Here is a 25,522-nt window from a genome sequence, read left to right as displayed (position 1 = left end):
AACGTGGATGGAACTGGAGAGTGTGATGCTAAGTGAAATAAGCCATACAGAGAAAGACAGATACCATATGGTTTCACTCTTATGTGGATCCTGAGAAACTTAAGAGAAACCCATGGGGGAGGGGAAGGAAAAAAAAAAAAAAAAAGAGGTCAGAGTGGGAGAGAGCCAAAGCATAAGAGACTGTTGAGAACTGAGAACAAACTAAGGGTTGATGGGGGGTGGGAGGGAGGAGAGGGTGGGTGATGGGTATTGAGGAGGGCACCTTTTGGGATGAGCACTGGGTGTTGTATGGAAACCAATTTGACAATAAATTTCATATATAAATAAAAAAAATAAATAAAAAAATAAAAAAAAATACAAAATATGACAAAAATAAATAAATAAATCTTGCATTCTATGTATTTAGATGATTTTTAAGGCCAACAGTTAGAAAGCAGCTTTACCAGCAAAAAAAAAAAAAAAAAAAAATTAATGGTTAAAAAATTTTTTTTAATTGTGGTAAAAAAATGCATAACATAAAAGTTACCATCTCAATCATTTTTAAGTTTAAAGTTCAGCAGTGTTAAGTATATTCACACTGTTGTGAAACAGATCCTCAGAACTTTTTCTTGCAAAATTCAAACTCTATACTCATGGAAGAAGTCCCCATTTTCCCCTTCCCCTACCTTCTGTTTCTATGAACTTGAGTACTATAGATACCACATATAAGAGGAATCATACAGTATTTGTCTTTTTGTGACCAGTTTATTTTACTTAGCATAATGTCTTCAAGGCTTATGCATGTAGCATGTGACAGGATTTCCTTCCTTTTCAAGGCTAAATAATGTTCCATTGTGTATATAAGCCACACTTCACTTAACCATTCATCTACCAATAGACATTTAGGTTGCTTTCACCTTTTGGCTACTGTGATAGCGCTGCTGTGAATATGAGTGTGCAAATATCTCTTGGAGATGGAAAAATATTTTAAATGGCTTTTATCCAATGACAGGTTAGTGAGTAGTTCAAATTAAATGTCTGCATTGTGCTACCGATAAGCAGTTGGAAGAAAAGAGTGTCAAAACACCAAAATGTGACAGTGTAAAGGAATAAAAGACTAAAACTGCAGTTATGTATACCATATTTCTACTCAAGTACAGATGACTATTCACCTTACATAGCAAAACGCAGCACCCTTACCAGTAATTATTACACCATCATCTTTATGAGCTTCAGCCATTTCTTGAACATGGACTTCTGAGTTCACGTCAACCTCTTTCCCTGATAACTCTAAACGAGCTTGAAGAGAAGATGCGACCTTGACAAGAATAGAGCCTGTAATAAATTTAAACGAGTTTATTAATGCAAAGAAATCAAAAGTACCAAGGGCTATTTGGAAAATGATTGAAAGGGCAGCATTGCTCCTAGAACCCTGTCTTTACTCCTTGGCACATTTTATTTAAACAGCAGTGCCTTTTCCTTACTCCCAAGGCATTCACAGTAATTCTTGTCAAGGGTATGAGTCATTAGAACATTATGAACTCCTTCTGCCAAGAGCTCTATCTCGTCAGCTTACCCAATATATCAGAAAAGTGTAGTGTACTACACATGTAGTTTGTAAACAGTATTTACCATTAATTGAGCATTTGCTGAGAGCAAAACAGCTTAATTAGGTTATCTCTTCTAATCTACATATCAACTTTATAAGTTATTATTGTAATCCCAATTTTACTTGCTCAAGTTCCCAATAGCACTAGTGTCGCAAACTAGATTCACTTCAATGACAACAGGGCCCATGCTCATAACCACTGTGGTATTGCACATACTGCTACCTCATCATATTTTAGGACTTCGGTTTTCACTGATCACTATGACACAACTAGAATCCTAAACTCTTGTGTTTTCAGTTGTAACCTGTGTGTGTATGTTGGGGTGGGGGGTGGGGTGGAATGGGGGAAATAACAATAATAAAAAAGGGAACATTTGAATTTCAACTGACTCATGTTTCTTTTCAATGGATATCAGTCTTTTTGTGTATGAGACAAGACATTCAACTTTATTTCCACTACAATCTTATAGTAATTTAAGCTTTTAAAGGAGGAAATAAGAAAAAGTACTCTGTTAGCTAAGTAATAATTTTCCAAAACAATTATATCTGTTGGGGTTGCAGTGCAAATTCATTAACACACTCCTGCTTCAGAAGTTTTTCTTTCTCTGTTTCTTATAAGTCGAATAAAATAAGTAAGAGACCCCTGCCATAAAGCATTAGGTCCATTTCCTCTGTGGACAAAAGTGGTCAGGACGACTTTCATTGTGAATGTTGCAAAGATTCCTTTTAAAGCGCACTTATTTATGGGTCACTGTTTGTCTTTTAGTTTGGTTAGCATCAGATTAAGTTTCCCTAATTTCATATCTTCTCGGCATTCCTAACTGAAGCTGGAAAGTCTGAGCTAAAACTGATAAACTCTCATAATCATCTCTCAAAAAGGGGGGAAATAAGGTATATCACTACAACTGGGTTATATTATTTAAAAAACAAATTGCTTTTCAAGATTTAAATGTAAACTACTGACCGGAGATTCCCCACAACAACAGATATGAGGGATTTAAGTTAACAAAAAGTAGATTTTTAAAACCATTTTCTAGGACTTTTTATCTCTAAACAAATCAAATGTGGTAATTTTATGAACACTTTTTTCTGTTTTTAAATGAAAAAGCGATGTTAAATATGTGAGAGCTTTAAAAATGTTAAGCAAAATAGGGGCGCCTGGGTGGCTCAGTTGGTTAAGCGTCTGACTCTTAGTTTCAGCTCAGGTCATGATCTCACAGTTCATGAGTTAGAGGACCACAATGGGCTCTGAACTGACAGAACAGAGCCTGCTTGGGATTTTTCTTTTCCTCTCTCTCTATCCCTCCCCCGCTTGCTCGTGCTCTCTCTCTCTCTCTCCCTCAAAAAATAAATATATGAACATAATTTCTTAAAAAATTAAAATGTTAAGCAATGCAACTAGCTCTATCCTTATCTTTCTCCACATTCTTAAAAACAAAAATCATCACTACCAAAACTCCATTACTGTCTGTGAAAGAATTCTCATGACTTGAAAAATTTTCCAAATCTCCCATCTTTAACACTATATTGTTTAGAAAAGAGAACTCTTGCTATATCTTCAACCTCTTTCACTTCATAAACTATTTTCATGGTTACTGACATCAATCCACACTGGTCGTGGAGCCTACTTAAATAAAGTTTAAGCCAACTCGGGGCTTGAACTCATGACCCTGAGATTGAGACCTGAGCTGTGATCAAGAGTCGGACGCTTAACCAACTAAGCCACCCATGTACCCCTCAATACCATTTTTTAAAATTAAAAGGTGAACTAATACTAATTGTACCATTTACTGAAGACATACTATATTAAGAACAGTGGTTTTATCAAGGACAAATTTTAAATGGAAAAGTAAGTACTGAGATGCAGGTCTGACTCTTAAGCCTATTAAACATGGCCTCTTTGAAAGAATTAATAAGGTCATCATGTTAACTCATAGGAAGAGAAAACAAGCATGCAACATTCTTTTTCGCATGGCAAAATGAAGAACATCTAAGAGACTCAAGGGGTTGGCTCCCGAACCCTATAGCAAGATAGCAGCAGAGTTGGAAAGGATTCTAGATGTCTTTACTAACCATTAAGCAACAGAATCCTGAATAATTTTCCATTACTCTAAAAAGTTACTGTTCCCAAGTGTAATTAAAAGACCTGACAGAAATTTTTGTTTCCAGTTATCTTTAAGCTTCATGCCATTTCCAATAGGAAAAAACACGAAGTTATAATCCTAATCAAATTTTGTTACATCATATGCTATTTCAATAGGTTACTGGAATAACATTCCAAATAATGCTCAAGAGTATTTTAAGTGAAGATTAACAATGTTTTTGTTTATTTTATCTTTTTGCCCATCCATATACAAAACAGGAAATAACTTTCATATAAGAGCTACTTACTCAAAACTCTGTTTTTACTCTGTTACTAGTTACATTAAATTAGCAATGGTTTACATTTTTCTCTTTGGGCCTTCATAATAAGAGAATGCATTATATGACTTAAAAAAATTTTTTTTAATGTTTTTATTTATTTTTGAGACAGAGAGAGACAGAGCATAAGCAGGGGAGGGGCAGAGAGAGAGGGGGGACACAGAATCTGAAGCAGGCTCCAGGCTCTGTGCTGACAGCACAGAGCCCGACGCGGGACTCGAACTCCTGGACCATGATATCATGACCTGAGCTGAAGTCGGACGCTTAACCGACTGAGCCACCCAGGCGCCCCTATATGACTTTTATAGCACTTACAAAATACCCTGAATGGCATTACTGAAGATCTCAGAAATTTAGAGAGAACACAATATTATCCTATTTTAAAAGAAAAAAAATGTGATCTTGCAAAATCAAATCACACCTGTGTGTCAGCAAAAAACCTTCTGTTTCAGGCCTCTGTGTTTGTAGTTTTATTTTGACACTCTGAAAAGAGAGCCTTGTTACACAAAAAAGTATTAAACCAACATGACCAAAAATATTGCTAACATCAGGAATAACCGGTTTCTGTAAGTATTTTCCTTGTTATACATATAGCTCTGTTCTGGCCAATATGCAAGATCTTCTAGACTTTATTAAAAAAATTTTTTTTTAAATGTTTAATTACTTTTGAGAGAGACGGAGAGAGAGAGAGAGTGAGAGACAGACAGACAGACAGTGCATGATCAGGGGAGGGGCAGAGAGAGAGGGAGACACAAAATCTGAAGTAGGCTCCAGGCTCTGAGCTGCCTGGGCAGCCAATACAGGGCTTGAACTCATGAACCACAAGATCATGACCTGAGCCCAAGCTGGATGTTTAACGGACTGAATCACCCAGGCGCCCCTACTTAAAACAATTTTTAAACAGAGCTATGTTTTTCAGGGCAGCTGGGCTCAGTCAGCTAAGCATCTGACTCTTGATTTTGGATCAGGTCATTATCTCAAGGTTCATGAGATCCAGCCCTGCATCAGGCTCCACGCTGATGGTGTAGAGCCTGCTTGGGATTCTCTCTCCCTCTCTCTGCCCCTCTGCTGCTTGTTCTCTCTCTCTCAAAATAAATAAATGAAACTTTAAAACAAAAAACAAAAACAAACAAAAGCAAACAAACAAATAATAAACAGAGCTATGTTTCTGAACTTTCTGTACCCAGGCCACTTCAGCCCCTATGGGCAAGCTATTTCAAGTATCTGAGCCACTTGGCACCATGTACACAAAGACTTGTATTCAGTCTTCACGTGACTAAAAAATGTATTTTTAATGAAATACTTGGATTCTTAGAAAAGTTATTTGTAACAGAAATATATACAAAGAGACATGTCATGCTAGTCTTAATACTAAGTCAACAATCACGTTAGAGGAACTTCCTGGTGATACCTTTATTTTGGGATCATACTTTGCAAAGATTTCTCTTTCAAGAGAAATCTTCTCTATCAAGAGAAATTCTTCTCTTCAAGAAGGTCCTCTTACATGAGGGTAGAAAAGCTTCCAAAAGAATGTATGGGAGCATTTTCACTCAAAAGGATATTCTATTTCAGACATAAAACCAAATTGAAAAACCCAAACACTAACAATTCCACAGTAACAATATATTGTAACATTAAAAAAAAATTTTTTTTTAATGTTTATCTTTATTTTTGAGACAGAGAGAGAGCATGAGCAGGGGAGAGGCAGAGAGAGAGGGAGACACAGAATCCGAACCAGGCTCCAGGCTCTGAGCTGTCAGCACAGAGCCTGACGTGGGGCTCAAACTTGTAAACTGCGAGATCATGACCTGAGCTGAAGTCAGACGCTCAACCAACTGATCCACCCAGGTGCCCCTATTGTAACATTTTTGTTTGCACTACAAAGGGAATGATAGTATTTATGGCCATCTGTTTCAAATCAGTCTTTATTTTTTTTTTCTTTTTAGAGATTTTATTTTTAAGCAATTTCTATATCCAACATAGGGCTAGAACTCACAACCCTGAGATCAAGAGTCGCATGCTCCACTGACTGAGCCAGCCAGTACCCCCTCCAGTCAATCTTTAAATCAAGTTCTATCAGAAGAAATCTTCTTGAGCTCACGATGTCAATACAGATAATCTGACCATCTGTTTCCTAGATGTTACATAAAACCTTCCGTACACATATGTCAAAATAAAACATTCCACTTGGCTAACCTTCATGAGATTTTAACTCCACTTTCCCTAGTTGGCTGACGTAAACATCTATTGCACCCAGATGAGTTGAGGCCTTTAGACATCCAGAGGATGAATCTAGGAAAAAAGAAAAAAAAAAACGTAATCATTCTTATTGTAGTAACTGAAATGAAAAATTTGAAATAAAAGGCTCTGCTTCAGCATTAGGATAAGGCACTAAGAGTCTTGCAAGGTTCTGTATTTTCCTCATAATTATGCCATCTTTCACTTAAAAATGAAAACAGTATCAGAAATCTACAAATCTATACCTAGATAACTAACAAAAAATCCCTATCTATAGTAACCTGCATAACTTATTGATAAACATGTTTATTCTGCAACCTAATATATAGTAAGGACAGTATGCAAGCAGTAGATCCTTGACAGCCAAGACTATTAAGCACCATTGATATATTTATTCTCAACTTTCAATATTTACTAAAGAATTTTATCTCATGTACAGACACGTAGAAGTGGTAGCTAAGTTAACAAAAATAAAAACTTCTGATGTTTTCTCCTTTTAACAAATTTGCTAGTGCTAAAAAAGTACTGTAACAGTGAAAGATTACTTTAGATAAGACTTTGTTGCATTTCTTAGGGGGCAGAAATGGAGGAAAAGGGAGTCACTTAAAGAATGGGTGAAGCTTGTTTATATCTAAATATTTCTTTTCAAGTATTTGGAATTAAACAGATATTATTAAGTCAGGAGAAGAAAATCAGAATTCAGTGGTTCTGATTTGACACTCAAATTTCTCAGTTGTCATTGACCCTAGTTTTCAAAAAACCAACATTTCAAGTTGAAGAAAAAGCTTACAAAGTTAAAGAAGTAAGTGAAAGATGTTGAAGAGTCAGCACTAAGTAGCTTCTCTTTCCTCCTCAACTATAGCAACTGAACCTTTTAATTTACCTGCCCTGAGAAAGGCCAAAGCATATTTGTTTTAGAAAGGCCTCTTAAAAAGCTTATTTTATCAGGAACTTTTATTAGGAACTTTACTACTTCAAAGTGAAAACAAAATAGGGAGTGTGGTGAAAATAATGCCAAAAATTATATTATATTTTTAATAAAATGTGGAGAAAAAAACATTCATATACTAGACATTTTTCTTTCAAGTTTTAAAGGACCCCAAATAAAGAAAACAACTTGGGAATAAGCTGGTTAAAATCTGACCCCAAGATAATTTATAATAATTATCTGTAATCTATACTGAAAATTGCCCTTTATCAGACCCAATTTATTTAATTTTTAAGTATAAAAAGTAAACACTGATGCTGGGAAATTAAGTCACTAGTGATAAATGACATAGAATAGTTGGGCAAAGAGGAATATCTCTCTCCTCAGTTACCAACAGAAATTCCTTTTTTATAACCTCTTACTGTATCCTAAAAGAAGCCAAGTAAAAATATACTGTGGTTAAAAAAATGTGGACTACACAATGTGTGTATTATCCCAGGTTGAATGAAGTAAAATATTTGAAACATTAGTTTGATTTCTTGCTTTCTCTAGGGGGCTAAAAACACAAGATTTTCATGAGGCTAATAAACAGTACTTTTCACTTCTCCCCCCATCCCAATGGGAAATAAACAAGAGCTAAATAATTTTCTCATAAGCCACTGAGTAATTACATCCTCATGTTATCAGTCTTGAGCTCTGATAATGGCCAATTCCTTGGAGACTGTTTAAAAAAAATTAAAACTCAAGATATGTTTTCAAAAGAGAAAGCAAAAGTGATATTTAAAAAGCTATGGAGCAAAACAAACACTAATTTTCTTTTGTTTTCTATAATACACATGACTGGAACTAAAAATTAATTCTCAAGAATCAAATTAAGGCTTTCTCTAAAAAATTTCATTTTTGTTTTGGAAATTCACATAATGGGTAAATTCTATAAGTCTTGGAAGAAGCCTTAAGGGAAATATACATTAGAGGGTGGGTGATTAAGAAGTGAACAGAAATCATTAATCCAGGTAATGTTTGCAATAAGTAGACTCTCACAGAGAGTCTTCTATCATCCCAATTTTGGACAAAGATCTTGTTTGATTTGAGTTTTCCCAGAAAATTACAGATACAATCAGGAAAAAATGATGTCAACTACCAGTTAATCACTACATACAACCAAAAAAAAAAAAAAAAAAAAAAAAGAAGCTATTTGTAATATACATTTAGCTAACAGCAAAGAATAATAACTACTTGAAAGGCTAAAATACCCAATTTTGCCATTTTCTTTCAGATAATGGGAGAATTCTCTCAAAATGGGTCAAACACATTCAGAAAGATTTTCTGAATTTTTTTTTATCACTTTACCTTAAGTTTCAACATGTAGATACTAAGGAACAGCAACACAAAAGGTATTTTTTCATTTCTGCAACTTAATTCCTACACTTCCAAAGATACACTAATTGCATGAACAAGGAACAAATTTCATGTATTGGACATAAAGGATTTGCAAAGGCAGAATTTTAAGGTCACTTCATGTAAAGCTTTCTAAATTAGTGCCCTGCTTGTTATTCTGTAGGGAGGGAACATACAGGAGGCTGGGCTTAAAGGAACAGACAAGGCAAACCACCCCACTCCCTGCCTCAAACATGAACATATTTCTTTTTTTAAAGATAAAATTACTAGTACATGGCTTCTGGCAGTGCCTTCCAAAAAAGGCAACACATATAAATTAAAAAGAAAAGGAGGTGTCTGGGTGGCTCAGTCCAATGAGTGTCCAATTCTTGATTTTGGCTCAGGTCAGGATCCCAGGGTCATTGCACTGAGCCCCACATGAGGCTCCAAACTGAGCATGGGGCCTGCTTGGGATTCTCTCTCTCTCTCTACCTCTGCCCCTCTCCCCCACTCGCACTCTTTCTCTCTCTCTCCCTAAAATTAAAAAAAAAAAAAGGGCAACATAAGGCAAAGAAAGTAAAGCGAGGTGAACAACTCTATTATACTTCTATCTTACTGTTATCTATTATCAAGCTTTGCCTTGTCCTGTTGACTCATTTTAAATAGAAGATGATCTGGTGTTCCAGAAAAAAGGCAATTTTTAAAAAAATATGAATCCAAGGAAAACCCTGGTTCTGATATACATAATCAAAAATTTTTTTTTTTAATTTTTTTTTTCAACATTTATTTATTTTTGGGACAGAGAGAGACAGAGCATGAACGGGGGAGGGGCAGAGAGAGAGGGAGACACAGAATCGGAAACAGGCTCCAGGCTCTAAGCCATCAGCCCAGAGCCCGACGCGGGGCTCGAACCCACGGACCGCGAGATCGTGACCTGGCTGAAGTCGGACGCTTAACCGACTGCGCCACCCAGGCGCCCCAATCAAAATTTTTTTATCACTTCAGCTTCTGAGAGAGATCGGTGTTACGGAAACTAGGAAGTACAGGGTTTTGGGAGGTGAGTGATAATGTGTATACAAAATCCAAATGACTGATGAGATCACTTAAGAATCTGATCAATTATATTGTCTAAACTCCTTTGACCTGAATTACAAATATTCTCTAAATAAAGGAATCATGGGAAAAATACTTCACCTATTATCCTGAAATCAGGATAATACTTAAATAATCTGAAGTCTCCTAATATTCCAACTTTATAATACTATATAACTTTATAATATATGTAGATGTAAGACAACCTATATTACAAAGGACAGGAGTGGATAAATGAATCTATTTGACATAATACAAAATGGCATAATATTAATTCTAAATAGACTGTGAAAAGTTAAGTTTCTATATTGAAATTACTAGAAACTCTGCTAAAACGTCATGTAAAGAGGCATAAATAAAAAGTCAAAAGGAAAATTAAAATGCAATTCTGAAATATATCAAATTAATTGATAAAGGCAAAAAGCAAAAAATAGAAAATACAAAATAAAATAAAATGGTAGACACATATCCAACCATATCAATAATTATATTAAATGTTAATGGACTATATCCTCCAATTAAAAGACAGTTTGCAAAATGAACTTTAAAAAGTAAGTGCCAACTACGCTGTCTATGAAAGAGGATTTTTAAACAGATAGACTGAAAGTAAATGAATAGAAAAATATATACCATGCTAACATTAAGCATAAGAAGGCAAGAGTGCCTTTATTATTACTAATATTAAGCATAAGAAGTGAAGAGTGTTTTCATCATTAGATGAAGAAAATTCAAGACACAGAATATTACCTGAGATAAAGCAGGGCAGTTTGTAATGATAAAAGGGTTAATTCAACATACAGCCATAACAATCATGAATATGAATATCATAAATAACAGAGATTCCAAAACCAAATGTAAAGCTGACAGAATTCATTGAAAAATTTAACAACCCCCTCTCAGCAACTTATAGAACAGCTAAGACTCCCCAAAAATGTATTATACCGTATGCTCATTTCAATGGCATGTGATACAAAAATTCACAAGATAGAACCATATGCTGCTGAATGATAAAATAAACTGCAATAAATGTAAAACAACAACAACAACACTGAAATCACATAAAGAATTTTCTCTGACCAGAATGGAATTTAGTTAGAAACCAATAAAATAAGAGATCTATAAAAATCTTAAATATACAAAAATTTAAAAATAGACTTCTAAAGATCAAAGAAGAAATCAAAAGCACAATTAAAAATCTTCTAAAGGATGATTTTTAAAATGCAACATTTCACAGAACTAGAACAAATGATCCTAAAATTTGTATGGAACCACAAAAGACCTTGAATAGCCAAAGCAATCTTGAAAAAGAAAAGCAAAGCTTCAGATATCACAATTCCAGCCTTCAAGTTATATTACATAGCTACAGTATCAAAATAGTATGGTACTAATGCAAAAACAGACACATAGATCAATGGAACAGATTAGAAAAACCAGAAATAAACCCATAATTATATGGTCAATTCATCTTTGAAAAAGGAGGAAAGACAGTCTCTTCAATAAATTTCAGTTGGGAAAACTGGACAACTGCATGCAAAAGAATGAAACTAGACCACTTTCTTACACTATACACAAAAATAAATTCAAAATGAATTATAGACCTAAATGTAAGACTTGAAACCATGAAAATCCTAGAAAAGAGCACAGGCATTTATTTCTCTCACATAAGCCATAGCAACATTTTCCTAGATATGTCTCCTGAGGCAAGGGAAATAAAAGCAAAAATAAGCTATTGGGACTACATCAAAATAAAAACATTCTGTACAGTAAAGGAAGTAATCAACCAAACTAAAAGGCAACCTAAACGGGAGAAGATATTTGCAAATGACTTATCTGATAAAGGGTTAGTATCCAAAATATATGAAGAACTTACACATGTCAACACCAAAAAGCCAAATAATCCAATTAAAAAATGGGCAGGAGACATGAAAAGAAATTTATACAAAGAAGACATCCAGATGGCCAACAGACACTTGAAAGGTGCTCATCATCATTCATCATTGGGGAAATGTAAACCAAAACTACAATGAGATGTAAACCAAAACTACCTCACACCTGTCAGATGGCTAACATCAAAAACACAAGAAACAACAGGTGTTGGTGAAGATGCGGAGAAAAAGGAACCTTCTTGCACTGTCGGTGGGAATGCAAACTGGTGTAGCCACTGTGGAAACCAGTATGGACGTGCCTCAAAAAGTTAAAAATGGAACTACCCTATGATCCAGTAATCACACTACTGGGTATCTACCCCCAAAATACAAAAAAATACTAATTTAAAGGGATATATGTACCTTTATGTTTATAGCAGCATTATTTACAATAGCCAAATTATGGAAGCAGCCCAGTGTCCACTGATAGATGAATGGATAAAGAAGATGTGGTGTACATATATAAATAAAGGAATATTACTCAGCCATGAAAAAGAATGAATTCTTGCCATTTGCAACAATAGGGATGGAGCTAGAGTACAATGCTAAGCTAAATAAGTCAGTCAAATGATACTCTATATGGAAAACCCAAAAGATTCCACCAAAATACTGCTAGAATTGATTCCTGAATTCAGCAAAGTTGCAGGACATAAAATCAACACACAGAAATCAGTTGCATTCCTATACACCAACAATGAAGCAACAGAAAGAGAAATCAAGGAATCGATCCCATTTACAATTGCACCAAAAACCATAAAATACCTAGGAATAAATCTAACCAAAGAGGTGAAAAATCTATACACTGAAAACTATAGAAAGCTTATGAAAGAAATCAAAGAAGACACAAAAAAATGGAAAAAGATTCCATGCTCCTGGATAGGAAGAACAAATATTGTTAAAATGTCAATACTACCCAAAGCAATCTACATATTCAATGCAATCCCTATCAAAATAACACCAGCATTCTTCACAGAGCTAGAACAAATAATCCTAAAATTTGTATGGAACCAGAAAAGACCCCGAATAGCCAAAGCAATCTTGAAAAAGAAAACCAAAGCAGGAGGCATCACAATCCCAGACTTCAAGCTATACTACAAAGCTGTAACTATCAAGATGGTATGGTACTGGCACAAGAACAGACACTCAGATCAATGGAACAGATTAGAGAACCCAGAAATGGACCCACAATGTATGGCCAACTAATCTTTGACAAAGCAGGAAAGAATATCCAATGGAATAAAGACAAATAAACTCAAAATGGATGAAAGACCTCAAGGTAAGACAGGAAGCCATTAAACCCTCGAGGAAAAAGCAGGCAAAAACCACTTTGACCTCGCCTGTAGCAACTTCTTACTCAACACGTCTCCGGAAGCAGGGAAAACAAAAGCAAAAATGAATTACTGGGACCTCATCAAAACAAAAAGCTTCTGCACAGTGAAGGAAACAATCAACAAAACTAAAAGGCAACTGACAGAATGGGAGAAGATATTTGCAAATGACATATCAGATAAAGGATTAGTATCCAAAATCTATAAAGAACTTCTCAAACTCAACACCCAAAAAACAAATAATCCAGTGAAGAAATGGGCAAAAGACATGAATAGACACTTCTCCAAAGAAGACATCCAGATGGCCAACTGACACATGAAAAAATGCTCAACATCACTCATCATCAGGGAAATACAAATCAAAACCACAATGAGACACCACCTTACACCTGTCAGAATGGCTAACTTTAACAACTCAAGCAACAACAGATGTTGTCAAGGATGCGGAGAAAGAGGATCTCTTCTGCATTGTTGGTGGGAATGCAAGCTGGTGCAGCCACTCTGGAAAAAAGTATGGAGGTTCCTCAAAAAACTAAAAACAGAACTACCCTATGACCCAGCAATTGCACTACTAGGCATTTATCCACGGGATCCAGGTGTGCTGTTTCGAAGGGACACATGCACCCCCATGTTTATAGCAGCACTATTAACAATAGCCAAAGTATGGAAAGAGCCCAAATGTCCATCGATGGATGAATGGAAAAAGAAGATGTGGTGTATATATACAATGGAGTATTACTCGGCAACCAAAAAGAATGGAATCTTGCCATTTGCAACTATGTGGATGGAACTGGAGGGTATTATGCTAAGTGAAATGAGTCAGTCAGTGAAAGACAAAAATGATATGACCTCATTCATATGAGGACTTTAAGAGACAAAACAGATGAACATAAGGGAAGGGAAACAAAAATAATATAAAAACAGGGAGGCGGACAAAACAGAAGAGACTCATAAACATGGAGAACAAACAGAGGGTTACTGCAGGGGTCGTGGGAGGCAGGATGGGCTAAATGGGTAAAGGGCACTAAGGAATCTACTCCTGAAATCATCGTTGCACTATATGCTAACTAATTTGGATGTAAATTTAAAAAAATAAAAAATAAAATTAAAAAAATAAAAAAATAAAATAAGTCAGAAAAAGACAAATACCATACAATTTCATTCATATGTGGAATTTAAGATGCAAAACAAATGAGCAAAGAAAAAAAAAAAGAGCGAGAGAGACAAACCAAGACACAGACTCTTAATTATAGAGAACATATTGATGGTTACCAAAGAGGAGGTGTGTAGAAGGATGAGAGAAATAGGTGATGGGAATTAAGAAGTGCACTTGTGATGAGCACTAGGTGATGTATGAAATTGGTGTATCAGTTTTTTGTACAGCTGAAACTAATATAACACTGTATATTAACTATACCGGAATTAAAATAAAAACTTAATTAAAAACATTAACTCAAGGGTATACATGTACCCTGATGTTTATTGTAGCATTATTTACAAAAGCCAAATTATAGAAGAAAAAAATGCAACATTGCAAAATGTGGGGAATACACTGCCTTTAACAGACTTATAATTTAAATGCTAATATTAACAAAAATTCTAAAAAAAAAAAACTGTCTAAAATCACTGACCTAATGTTTTATCTGAGGAAGCTAGAAAAAGAGGAGCAAGGAAACTCCAAGTTAATAAAAGAAAGAACATAATAAATAAAGAGCAGAAATCAATTAATACATCAGAAAACAAACAATAAAGATACTAACAAAGTGAAAAGTTGGTTCTTTGAAAATAAAGTTACCCTCATTAATCAAGAAAAAGAGAATACATATATCAATATCAGCAATGAAGAGGAAAGAAATACCACTACAGATCCTATAGGCATAAACAGGAATATAAGGGAATACTCTGCACAGCATTACGTGAACAAATTTGACAATGTGATAAAATAGACAAATTCCTTGAAAAGTACCACTTACTGAATGTAAAGTCAGACAAAACAGAAAATAGAATAATAAAATATCTATTAACTTATACAGTAATTTCATTCTAGACAAACATGCTGAAGTAATACATTGGAGAAAGAAAGTTTTGTCAACAAATGGTGATGTAACAATAACATCCAGATGGGAAAAAATAAATCCGGATTTCCTGACTCAGATTAAACACAAAAATTAGAAATTGATCAAAGGTAAAAGCAAAAATTTGAAAGCTGCTAGAGGAAAACATAGGACAGCTTCATGATTGAAGGCAGCCAAAGATTTCTCAGGACACAGAAATCAATAGCCATAAAAATAATTGGTAAATTAGACTTCATCAAAATGGAAATCTTCTCATCCAAATACACCATTAAGAAAATGAACAGACAGGGGCACCTGGGTGGGTCAGTTGGTTGGTTAAGTGTCCAACTCTTGATTTCGGCTCAGGTCATGTTTTCAGTTGTGAGATTGAGCCCCGTGTCAGGTTGACTGTGGAACCTGCTTTAAGATTCTCTCTCTCCCACTCCCTCTGCCCACACTCTCTCAGTCGAAAGAAAGAAAAGAAAAGAAAAGAAAAGAGAAAAGGAAAAAAGAAAAGAAAAGAAAAGAAAAGAAAAGAAAAGAAAAGAAAAGAAAACAGAATGACTGACCGACCAGGCAAGCCACAAGCTGAGGGAAAAAACAGAAAAACAAGGTTACAAAGGATTGTTCCCAGAATATATAAAGAACTCCTCCAACTCAGTAACAAAAAGACAATCCAACTGAAAAGTAAATGAGCAAAAGACCTGAACAAAATTTCACAAAGATATACTAATAAGCAGTAAGTGCATGAAAAGTACTGAACATCATTAGTCATCAGGGAAATGTAAAATAATACCAGAGGGATACCACTGCACACGGGTAAAATTAGAAGACTGACAGGGGCACCTGGGTGCCAGGTGGTTGGGTGGCTGACTCTGGATTTCAGCTCAGGTTATGATCTCACGGTTTGTGAGTTCGAACCCTCTGTTTGGTTCTATGCTGACAGCATGGAGCCTACTTGGGATTCTCTCTCTGCTTTTCTCCTGTATGCACACACAGGCATTCTCTTTCTCTCTCAAACAAATAAATAAACATTAAAAAAAAATAAAAGACTGACAAAAATGTTGGTGAGGATGTGGAACAACTAGAATTGTCATATGTTGTAGAAAGGAGTGTAAAAGGGAACTTTGGGGGAAAAGTCTGGAAGTTTATCATACCTACTCAAATCAGTGATTCTATTCCTAGGTATTTACCCAAGAAGGGGAAAAAAATATATATCATCCATATATGTCTTCATAAAATGACTTGTCTAAGAACGTTCATACCAGTTTTATTTATAAATGCCAAAAATTAGACATAGCCAAGGTATCCAACAACAGGAGAATGGATAAACAAATTAAGCTTTCTGGTTACCTACTTCCACTTTTGCACCCTCTGGTACATTACAAAACAACAGCTAGGTTGCTCTTTAAAAAAAATTAAATATTACTTGCCTGCTAACACCTGTTGTAGCTGAAATTAAGTCCCAACTCTCGCAATGTCTATAAAGGCCCTATGATCTAGCCCTCACGTACCTTATCTCCCACAACTCTCCACGAGTTCTGCTTCTGTATCTGTATCTTGAAAATGATAGATCCATTCCATTTTCAGGGCTTGCGCTAGCTACTCCTCTATCTGGGGAGCTCTGCATCCAAAATTTTATGAGCCTCTTTCCCATTATTCTGGCTTGAGTTCAAGTGTCCCTTCTTCAGACCCTCCCTGATTACTAACTGAAGTAACTTTGTTTTCCCCATTCTCTATCCTATTACCCTCTCTTATTTATTCATTGCACAATCTGAAGTTATCTTTGGTTATTTGCATGCTTATTGTCTTTCTTCTCAGGCTGAAGGTAAGCATGGAGACTATGTTTTTGTTGACCAATATTATGGTCAGTACCTAAAAGAGTTCCTGAGATACAACAGGCACTCAATAAATACATGTTGACTAGTTACTGCCATACTCAAGGTTGTCTTCAAATGTTAACAGAATCTTGAGAGCAGTAAATAAAGACATAATTTATACCTTTCTTCCAAAGTATTAATGTAGATATTGAAAGAAATAAAGGAATATATGAAATGAACACTTCCTTAATAATTAAGTTTAAAACATAGTGACTTGTTCTATATTATAGATAATAAACTGGAAGAGGAGAAAGAGAGGGATAATTTATTGAATAACTACCATGCATTGCGATGTATTTTATATACTGTTGACCCTTGAACAACATGGGTTTGAACTGTGTGGGGCCACTGAAAAGTGGATTTTTTTCTATAAATATACAGTACAGTACTGTAAATGTATTTTCTCTTCCTAATGATTTTCTTAACATTTTCTTTTCCCTTGCTTACTGTATTGTAAGAATACAATATATAATGCATATAGCATACACAATACATGTTAAATGACAGTTTGTGTTATTGGTAAGGCTTTCAGTCTACAGTAGGCTATTAGTACTACTTTAATTATTATCTCAACAACCTTGTGCTATGTAAATGGCATCCATTTTATGTAAAAAAAAAATGCAAACTCAGAGACTTGGTAATTTGAGAAAGTCACACAGCTAATATATGGTAGGACCAAAATTTACCACCAAATCTATTTCTAAAGTCTATACTTTTCCACACTACCAGAGATCAAAATATGATAACTTAACAAATGTAAAACTTTTTTTCTTATTGTAAGAGATTCTTCCAAAATAAAACTCAAAGTTTATCAATGATATTTACAAAATAAGAATTCAAGCTTTATTTACCTTCATATATTTGTGGATTTTTTTTTTAATTTTTTTTTTCAACGTTTATTTATTTTTGGGACAGAGAGAGACAGAGCATGAACGGGGGAGGGGCAGAGAGAGAGGGAGACACAGAATCGGAAACAGGCTCCAGGCTCTGAGCCATCAGCCCAGAGCCGGACGCGGGGCTCGAACTCATGGACCGCGAGATCGTGACCTGGCTGAAGTCGGACGCTTAACCGACTGCGCCACCCAGGCGCCCCTAAATTATAGTTCTTAACACTGTACTCAGGTCATTTTCTTTGAGTGGACAGAGATTTATCAAAGAAAAAGAAAACATTTCATCTTAAAATCCCTCTAGTACTTAACAGTGAGAAAAAGTTCATATGAAAAATTTACAAGAATTCATAATGTTAATCATTTGTACAGTTTGAAACCATGTTCAGAGATGTAAATTGCTGCTCATTTCATCCTTGCTACTACTATTCTTTTCCAGTATGGATAAATAACCATTTATTTCCACTTTTAGAGAGAAGGGTTTTTCATTTATGTTTCACATTTCCATCCAAGAATAATACTAGCATGATCATATCATATTGTATTATAAATAGTCCTCAAATTCATATCTGCCTAAAAGGCCTTCTAGTTGGTAATGAAATTCCCTGTGCCTCATTTTGCAACATTCTTCTTCTTTCCCCACTTGCCTTAATGCTACAAATGCCACCCATGTCTAGCATTTTCTCTCCCCAGCTGGCTCAGCTTCTTACCAGCATACCTTTTTGTTCACACTAGAAACTTCCTTTACTATACTTAGGTGTGTCCTCTGATGAAATGGCATGAATAGTTAACAGTAAATCTCAATCTTCCACTGGAACACAGGTAAATCTTTCTGTCTTGTCTTAGTTAAAATGATTTACAACTATCATGAAAGAAGCCTTTATTTTCAACTTAGTCCCTCATTGAACATAAAAGTTATAATCTCTGGAAAATTATTTAAAAAGATATGTACTTTAAGTCAGAAAATCTAGGAGTGATAGTGCAAAGGACTAATGGACATGTTCACTATTAAAATCAGTACAAAGAAAGGAAAAATTTAAACCATCGAAAAGGACAAAGCCAAGAGGCCCTGGGCATTCATCCTGGCAATAAGCCACAGCCTCCCCTCAAAGGTCCTCATTTTCCATCCATACTCCCAACCCTCTAAGGCCTAAAAACAACCACCACTCTTATGCCTTTGCCTATAGGTAAGCAGGTGCTCCTTGGGATAGAGAAAAACTCTATCTAAACTATCTGGAAAGCTGAACTTTTCTCCCACAGGCACAGCATCACATGTAGTGAAGAGGTCTTAAGTACCATTAGCCACTATTAGCTCTGGCCTGGGATTGGAACAATAATTAAAATGACAATTATTTGTTGAATTTTTACCATATGTCAGACACCATGCTAAAGTACTTTATATATATGATCTCACTTCTTACAATAACCCTCTACAATAGGTACTTATTATAATTTCTATTTTTTTCAGATGTGCAAATTGAAGCACAGAGAAGTTAGGTAATTAGCCCATGTATAGAAAGTGGTGAAATCAGGAGCACCTGGGTGAATCAGTCAGTTAAGTGTCCCAACTTTTGATTTTGCTCAGGTCATGATCTTGTAGTTTCACGAATTCAAGCCCCATAGGGCTCTGCACTGGCAATGCAGAGCTTGCTTGGGATTCTCTCTCTCTCTCTCTCTGCCCTTCACCCACTCTCCCTGTCTCTGTCTCCCTCAAATAAATAAATAAACTTTAAAAAAAGAAAGTGGTGAAGTCAGAATTCTAACTTTATTCTTATTGATACCAAATCTATAATTATATAATATATACAGGATGATGAGTCAATGAATTTTCAGAAACAATTTTACATAGTCATACATTGGGTCTGCCTATATTTGACTTGCATATCAGGAACATATCAGATTCATGAGCTAAACTTCAGATTTTATTTATAAAATATCACAAATATAACTATTTTTAAAAGCATGCAAAATTTACCAACTAGCAGCTTAGCACATACCTACTGTGATGTTGCCCATATTGCTGTGTAATGTTATATTGCCTGTAAAAGAGAGAGAAAAAAAGACAATTTTATATATTAGGGAAAGTCTAAAAATGAACTATTATAATATATGGTTTTCTATAACATGGTTGGATATTCACAATATTATTTAATAACACTGTTATTGTTGTTGGCAATTCTTCTCAGTAGTACAAATCTAATAAGAGAATTAGCTGAAACTGAAATAACTACCTTTAGTCATCTATACAAACTCTCTTCCAATATTCCACCTTAATGTTCTCTAGTATAACTACAAAACAAACCACCATACTCTCTGGGAAACGTGGATGAAAAATAATGATACTTCTATAATCCATAAATGAAAAAGTTGCTTAAACATACTATGTATTTTTAACACAAACATTGTTGTATTTATCAGACCACTCAAAGCCAAGTTTTAAGCCAACTAAAATAACACTGAAATAATCTGTGGAAAAAAGTTATTACTGTTATTTTTCAGGCCGTGCTGCCATGTCTGTTAGATTAAAATAGTTTCTGTGCCAAGAGTCAAAGAGTTTGGGGCAGGAATAATGAACACATTGAAGTATGACTAACAAAGAAAAAGGTTTCAGAAGTCTTTTGATGAAAACATATTTTCCAGGAAAAGTATAGGATACTGGAACTGCTCTTCCCAGCCCCCTTTCCCCCAATACCAAAATTCATAGGATTTTTCTTCATATGTGTGTTTATAGACTTATTCCTAGACCCATACGACCTATGTTTACTGTACTGAAAATGTAATCAAGGTTACCTCTTCTGTCAGAATTCCAAAACTACTAAAAGAGTAAAGGAATAAATTTTATCTCACAAATAATCTAGGGTAAATGAACTCATTTATTTAATTTCTTACATCCTGTAAATACCGACATGTATCATCAGCACCTGAGAAAAAGCAAACAAATCACTTGATTCATTTGTCAACAGTCAGATGTATTTTGATTGCAAAAATCAAAGAGTCTTATATTCCTTCATGTGAGGATATGAACAAGGAGTACAATTGTGTAGAAATAAAACTTGGTTTGTGTGGAGAAATTAAGCTCCTAAAATTATTTTCAAGTCTCAGTAAGTTACAAAGTTATAAAGATCCTTTTAAATGTGTTATGTAAATATTATTTCATCGGTGTGTTCTAGACACTCTCTTCCAATTTTCAAACCCAGTAAATGCAGATTCACCATCACATGCAAACAGCGGCCAAAGATCATATAGCTTCTAAGGTGGCTTTCAAAGATCCCTGACTCCTGGTATTCAAGCCCTTATATAATCTCTTCCCTTCATGCATAGGTTGGACCTAATAATTTAACACAGAAAATAAGGCAAAAGTGATGGGATGTTGTTTCCAAGATTAGGTTACAAAGGGATTCTGGTTTCTGTCTTGGTAGTCCTTTTCTGCTCTGACGGAAGCCATCAGCCAAATGCCTAAGAAGCACACTAGGAAGGAATCAATAGAGGCCTCTAATGAACAGGATCTGAACTCAAATCCTGCCAGCAACCATGAGTGAGCTAGGAAGCAGACTGTCCCTTAGTGGAACCTTTAAATGACCCCACAGCCCCAACTGACAGCTTCGTAACAACATCATAAGAGGTCTTGAGGCAGAGGATCCAGTTAAGCCACACCAAGATTCCTGACTCATCCAACTGTAAGATAATAAGTGTTTGTTGCTTTCAGCTGCTAAGTTTTGAGGTAATTTGTTACACAGGAAGAGGTAACTAGCACAGATGTTGAAAGCTAAAAGAGGGGTGCTGCCATAATAAATACTTAAAAATGTAGGAGTAGCTTTGGAACTTGGCAGTGAAGCAGAGGCTGGAAGGATTTTCAAGCGCATGTTAGAGAAAGCCTAAATTGCCTTGAACAGACTGTTAGTAGAAAGCTGAGTATGCTTTCCACAAGGACTCAGATGAAGTGAGGAAAATGTATTTAGAAACTGGAAGAAGGAGGGGCACCTGGGTGGCTCAGTCGGTTAAGCGTCTGGCTTCAGCTCAGATCATGATCCCAACAGTCTGTGGGTTCGAGCCCCACGTCAGGCTCTGTGCTGACAGCTCAGAGCCTGGAGCCTGCTTCAGATTCTGTATCTCCCTCTCTTTCTGCCCCTCTCTGACTCATATCTGTCTCTATCTCTCTCAAAAATAAATAAACATTAAAAAAATTTTTTTAAATAAAAAAAAGAAATTGGAAGAAGGAGGATCCTTGATAAGTAGTTGTAGAAACTTAGCAATACCATCACCTTCAGTAATGTGCATGCAAAGTAAGAAATGTGCCTTAATGAACTGAGGGATTTAAGATTTCTAAGCAGGTTAAAGTATTGTAAGTGCTACTTTTTTTTTTTCACTTACTGTAAAATGCAAGAGAATAAAGATAAACTAATCTAAAGAAAGGACTGTTAAACAAACAAGACCAGGGCACAAATAGTTTTGAAAATTCTTAGCCACTCCAAACCATAAGAGACTCTTAACTATAGAGAACAAAACTAAGGGTTGCTGGAGGGGAGGTGGGTGGGGATGGGCTAGATGGGTGATGGGCATTAAGAAGGGCACTTGTGATGAGCACTGGATGTTATATGTAAGTGACAAATCACTAAATTCTACTCCTGAAACCAATACTACACTATACATTAACTAACTTGAATTTAAATAAAATCTCGGAAGAATAAAAATTCAAAAAAGAAAAAAAAAGAAAAAGAAAATTCTTAGCCCCCCCAGATGACAAAAGATGTTAAAGGTGGGAATAGCTTTCAAACAAAGTTTGAATCCAAGAGCATTGGCAGAACATGGCCTAAAAATGAAGCTGAGAGGTGACTGCAAAGACCACAGAAAGATCAACAGTGGTACCTTATAATAATAATAATAATAATAATCAATTATACAAACAATCCTTTAAAAAGATTAAAAGTATGTTTCACAGATCCTCTCAATCAACAGTCAATACTTCAGAAAGCTTGAGTGCATTTTACCTCAGTATCTCTGTGGAAGCCCACATTTTGAAGAGATTCTTGGATGTGGCTTTTATCTAATGGAATAAACCCCAATGTGATTCACAGGAGGCTGACAAAATTTTTGAGAGAATAATAACAATAATAGCAAGCACACTGCTAAACTGAACTGAAAGGAACAATGACAGTACAAGGTAAAAAGAGACCACTGGACCCCCAAAATTCTGTCAGGCAGCCGACTGAGAAAATCACTCACACGCAAACATACTTCATGAAAAAGGAAGGATGACTCAGAGGAAGGAACAAAAGCACAGAGGGCAAAGCATGAAATGCTAAATAATTACTCCCAGGCCTTGAGATATAAATCAAGGAAACTCCAATATTTGCCCACCCAAATTTTAAAATCACTATGGAGGGGCGCCTGGGTGGCGCAGTCGGTTAAGCGTCTGACTTCAGCCAGGTCACGATCTCGCGGTTGTCCGTGAGTTCGAGCCCCGCGTCAGGCTCTGGGCTGATGGCTCAGAGCCTGGAGCCTGTTTCCGATTCTGTGTCTCCCTCTCTCTCTGCCCCTCCCCTGTTCATGCTCTGTCTCTCTCTGTCCCAAAAATAAATAAACGTTGAAAAAAAAATTAAAAAAAATGTATTTTTAACTCATATCAAAATATTTAGGAAACTCTACCCTAAACAGAAATATTCCAAAGTCATGAGAATATACAAAATGGACCTTTTACCTCAAATACTTTGTGGAATTAGGTAGAATATTTAAAAGGTGATAACTAATAAATACTTTGTGGAATTAGGTAGAATATTTAAAAGGTGATCACTAGCACAGTTTTCTATATTTTGGTTCCACCTATTTCATCTCCAACCACTAAAAACAATAAACAAATCAACTACTTTAGAGGGGTGGATCTATGTAAAAGGCTTCTTTGTAATAAAGGAGACACCACATGGTTTGTACTATGTGTGTGTATTCTTCTTTCAAGTTATGTTAACTTCTCCATAAACCCCAGTGTTTGAGAAAATATATTGCTTTTTTCAGCCAGTAATTCTTCATTCTAGTATGGTCAGAAGGAAAAATAAACTATCAATTAGAGATAAACATTAGTTTATTTTTCTTCACTAAAATAAATGTGAGTATGGTTTAAAAAGCACATATCCTCAGTTTCCCAAGGGAATTTTACTTTTTTTTTTTTTTTTTTTTTTTTTTTTTTTTTTTTTTTTTGAGAGAGCACGTGCATGCAAGTTGGAAAGGGACAGAGGGAGACGGAGAGAGAGAATCTTAAGCAGGCTCCATACCCAGCATGGAGCCTGATGCAGGCTCAATCCTACAATATGAGATTGTGACCTGAGCCAAAATCAAGAATCAGATGCTTAAACAACTAAGCCAGCCAGGCCAAACATTTAAAGAATAGTTAATACTTACTCTTCTTAAACTGTTCCAAAAAATAGAAATGGAAGGAAAACTTCCAAACTCATTCTATGAGGCCAGCATTACCTTGATTCCAAAACCAAAGACCCCACAAAAAGGAGAATTATAAGCCAATATCCCTGATGAATATGGATGCAAAAATTCTCAACAAGATACCAGTAAATTAAATCCAACAGTACTTTTGAAGATTACTCACCACGATCAAGTGGGGTTTATTCCTGGGCTGCAAAGGGAATTTAATATTTGCAATTTAAGCAATGTGATACACTAAATTAATACAAGAAAGGATAAGAACTGTATGATCCTCTCAACAGATGCACAAAAAGTATTTGACAAAGTACAGCATCCATTCTTGATAAAAACCATCAAAAAAGTGAGCATAGAAGGAACTTGCCTTAACATCATAAAGGCCATAATATGAAAGACCCACAGCTAATATCATACTCAATGAGGAAAAACTGACAGCTTTTCCTCTACAGTCAGGAACAAGACATTCTCATCATTATTTAATGTAGTACTGGAATGTACTAGCCTCAGCAATCAGACAAAAAAGAAGTAAGTGATCCCAATTGGCAAGGAAGACGTCAAACCTTCACTATTCACAGGTGACATGATACTCTATGTAGAAAACCTGAAACACTCCACCAAAAAATTGTTACAACTAATACATGAATTCATTAAAAGTTGCAAGACACAAAATCAACATACAGAAATCTGTTACATTTCGATACACCAATAATGAAGCAGCAGAAAGAGAAATCAAGGAATGGATCCCATTTATAATTGCACCAAAAACCACAGGATACCTAGGAATTAACCTAACCAAAGAGGTAAAAGATCTGTACTCTGAAAATTAAAGAACACTTACCAAAGAACTTGAAGAGGACACAAAGAAATGAAAAAACATTCCATGCTCATGGATTGGAAGAACAACTATTGTTAAAATGTCTATACTACCCAAAGCCATCTACACATTTAATGCAATCCCTATCAAAATACCACCAGCACTTTTCATAGAGTTAGAACAAATAATCTTAAAATTTGTTTGGAACCACAAAAGACCCTGAATAGCTCAAGCCATCCTGAAAAAGAAAAACAAAGCTGGAGGCATCACAATTCCGGAGTCCAAGTTATATTACAAAGCTGTAGTCATCAAGACAGTATGGTAATGGCACAAAAACAGACACATATATCAGTGGAACAGTATAGAAAGTCCAGAAATGGACCGACAACTATATGGTTAACTAATCTTCGACAAAGCAAGAAAGAACATCCAATGGAAAAAAGACAGTCTCTTCAACAAATAGTGTTGGAAAAACTGGACAGCAATATGCAGAAGAATGAAAGTGGACTACTTTCTTACACCATACACAAAAATAAATTCAAAATGGATGAAAGACCTTAA

At 35.4% G+C, this 25,522-nt stretch overlaps 1 protein-coding gene across 5 annotated transcripts in view; it reads right to left on the bottom strand.

Moving 5' to 3' along the window:
• Window positions 1-25,522, bottom strand: part of FAM185A (family with sequence similarity 185 member A) — a 145,697-nt gene that overhangs the window by 95,560 nt on the left and 24,615 nt on the right. For 4 of the 5 annotated variants that reach the window (XR_015248070.1, XR_015248069.1, XR_015248071.1 and 1 more), the window contains exons 5-7: window positions 19,716-19,757; window positions 6,206-6,301; window positions 1,180-1,314 (exon numbers count right to left, since the gene is read on the bottom strand). Coding sequence is in view for 2 of the 5 variants with exons in the window: in XM_025929820.2 (XP_025785605.1) it covers window positions 1,180-1,314; window positions 6,206-6,301; window positions 19,716-19,757 (273 nt within the window). In the remaining 3 variants the exon portion in view is untranslated. The remainder of the gene's footprint in view (window positions 1-1,179; window positions 1,315-6,205; window positions 6,302-19,715; window positions 19,758-25,522) is intronic. The other variant, XM_086696874.1, reaches the window with a different exon arrangement.

Source organism: Puma concolor, chromosome A2, assembly GCF_028749965.1.
Source record: "Puma concolor isolate L17-30 chromosome A2, mPumCon1.1.hap2, whole genome shotgun sequence".
Taxonomy (NCBI): domain Eukaryota; kingdom Metazoa; phylum Chordata; class Mammalia; order Carnivora; family Felidae; genus Puma; species Puma concolor.
The sequence above is the reverse complement of the archived record's forward strand: the minus strand, read 5'-3'. Positions and strand labels throughout refer to the sequence as shown.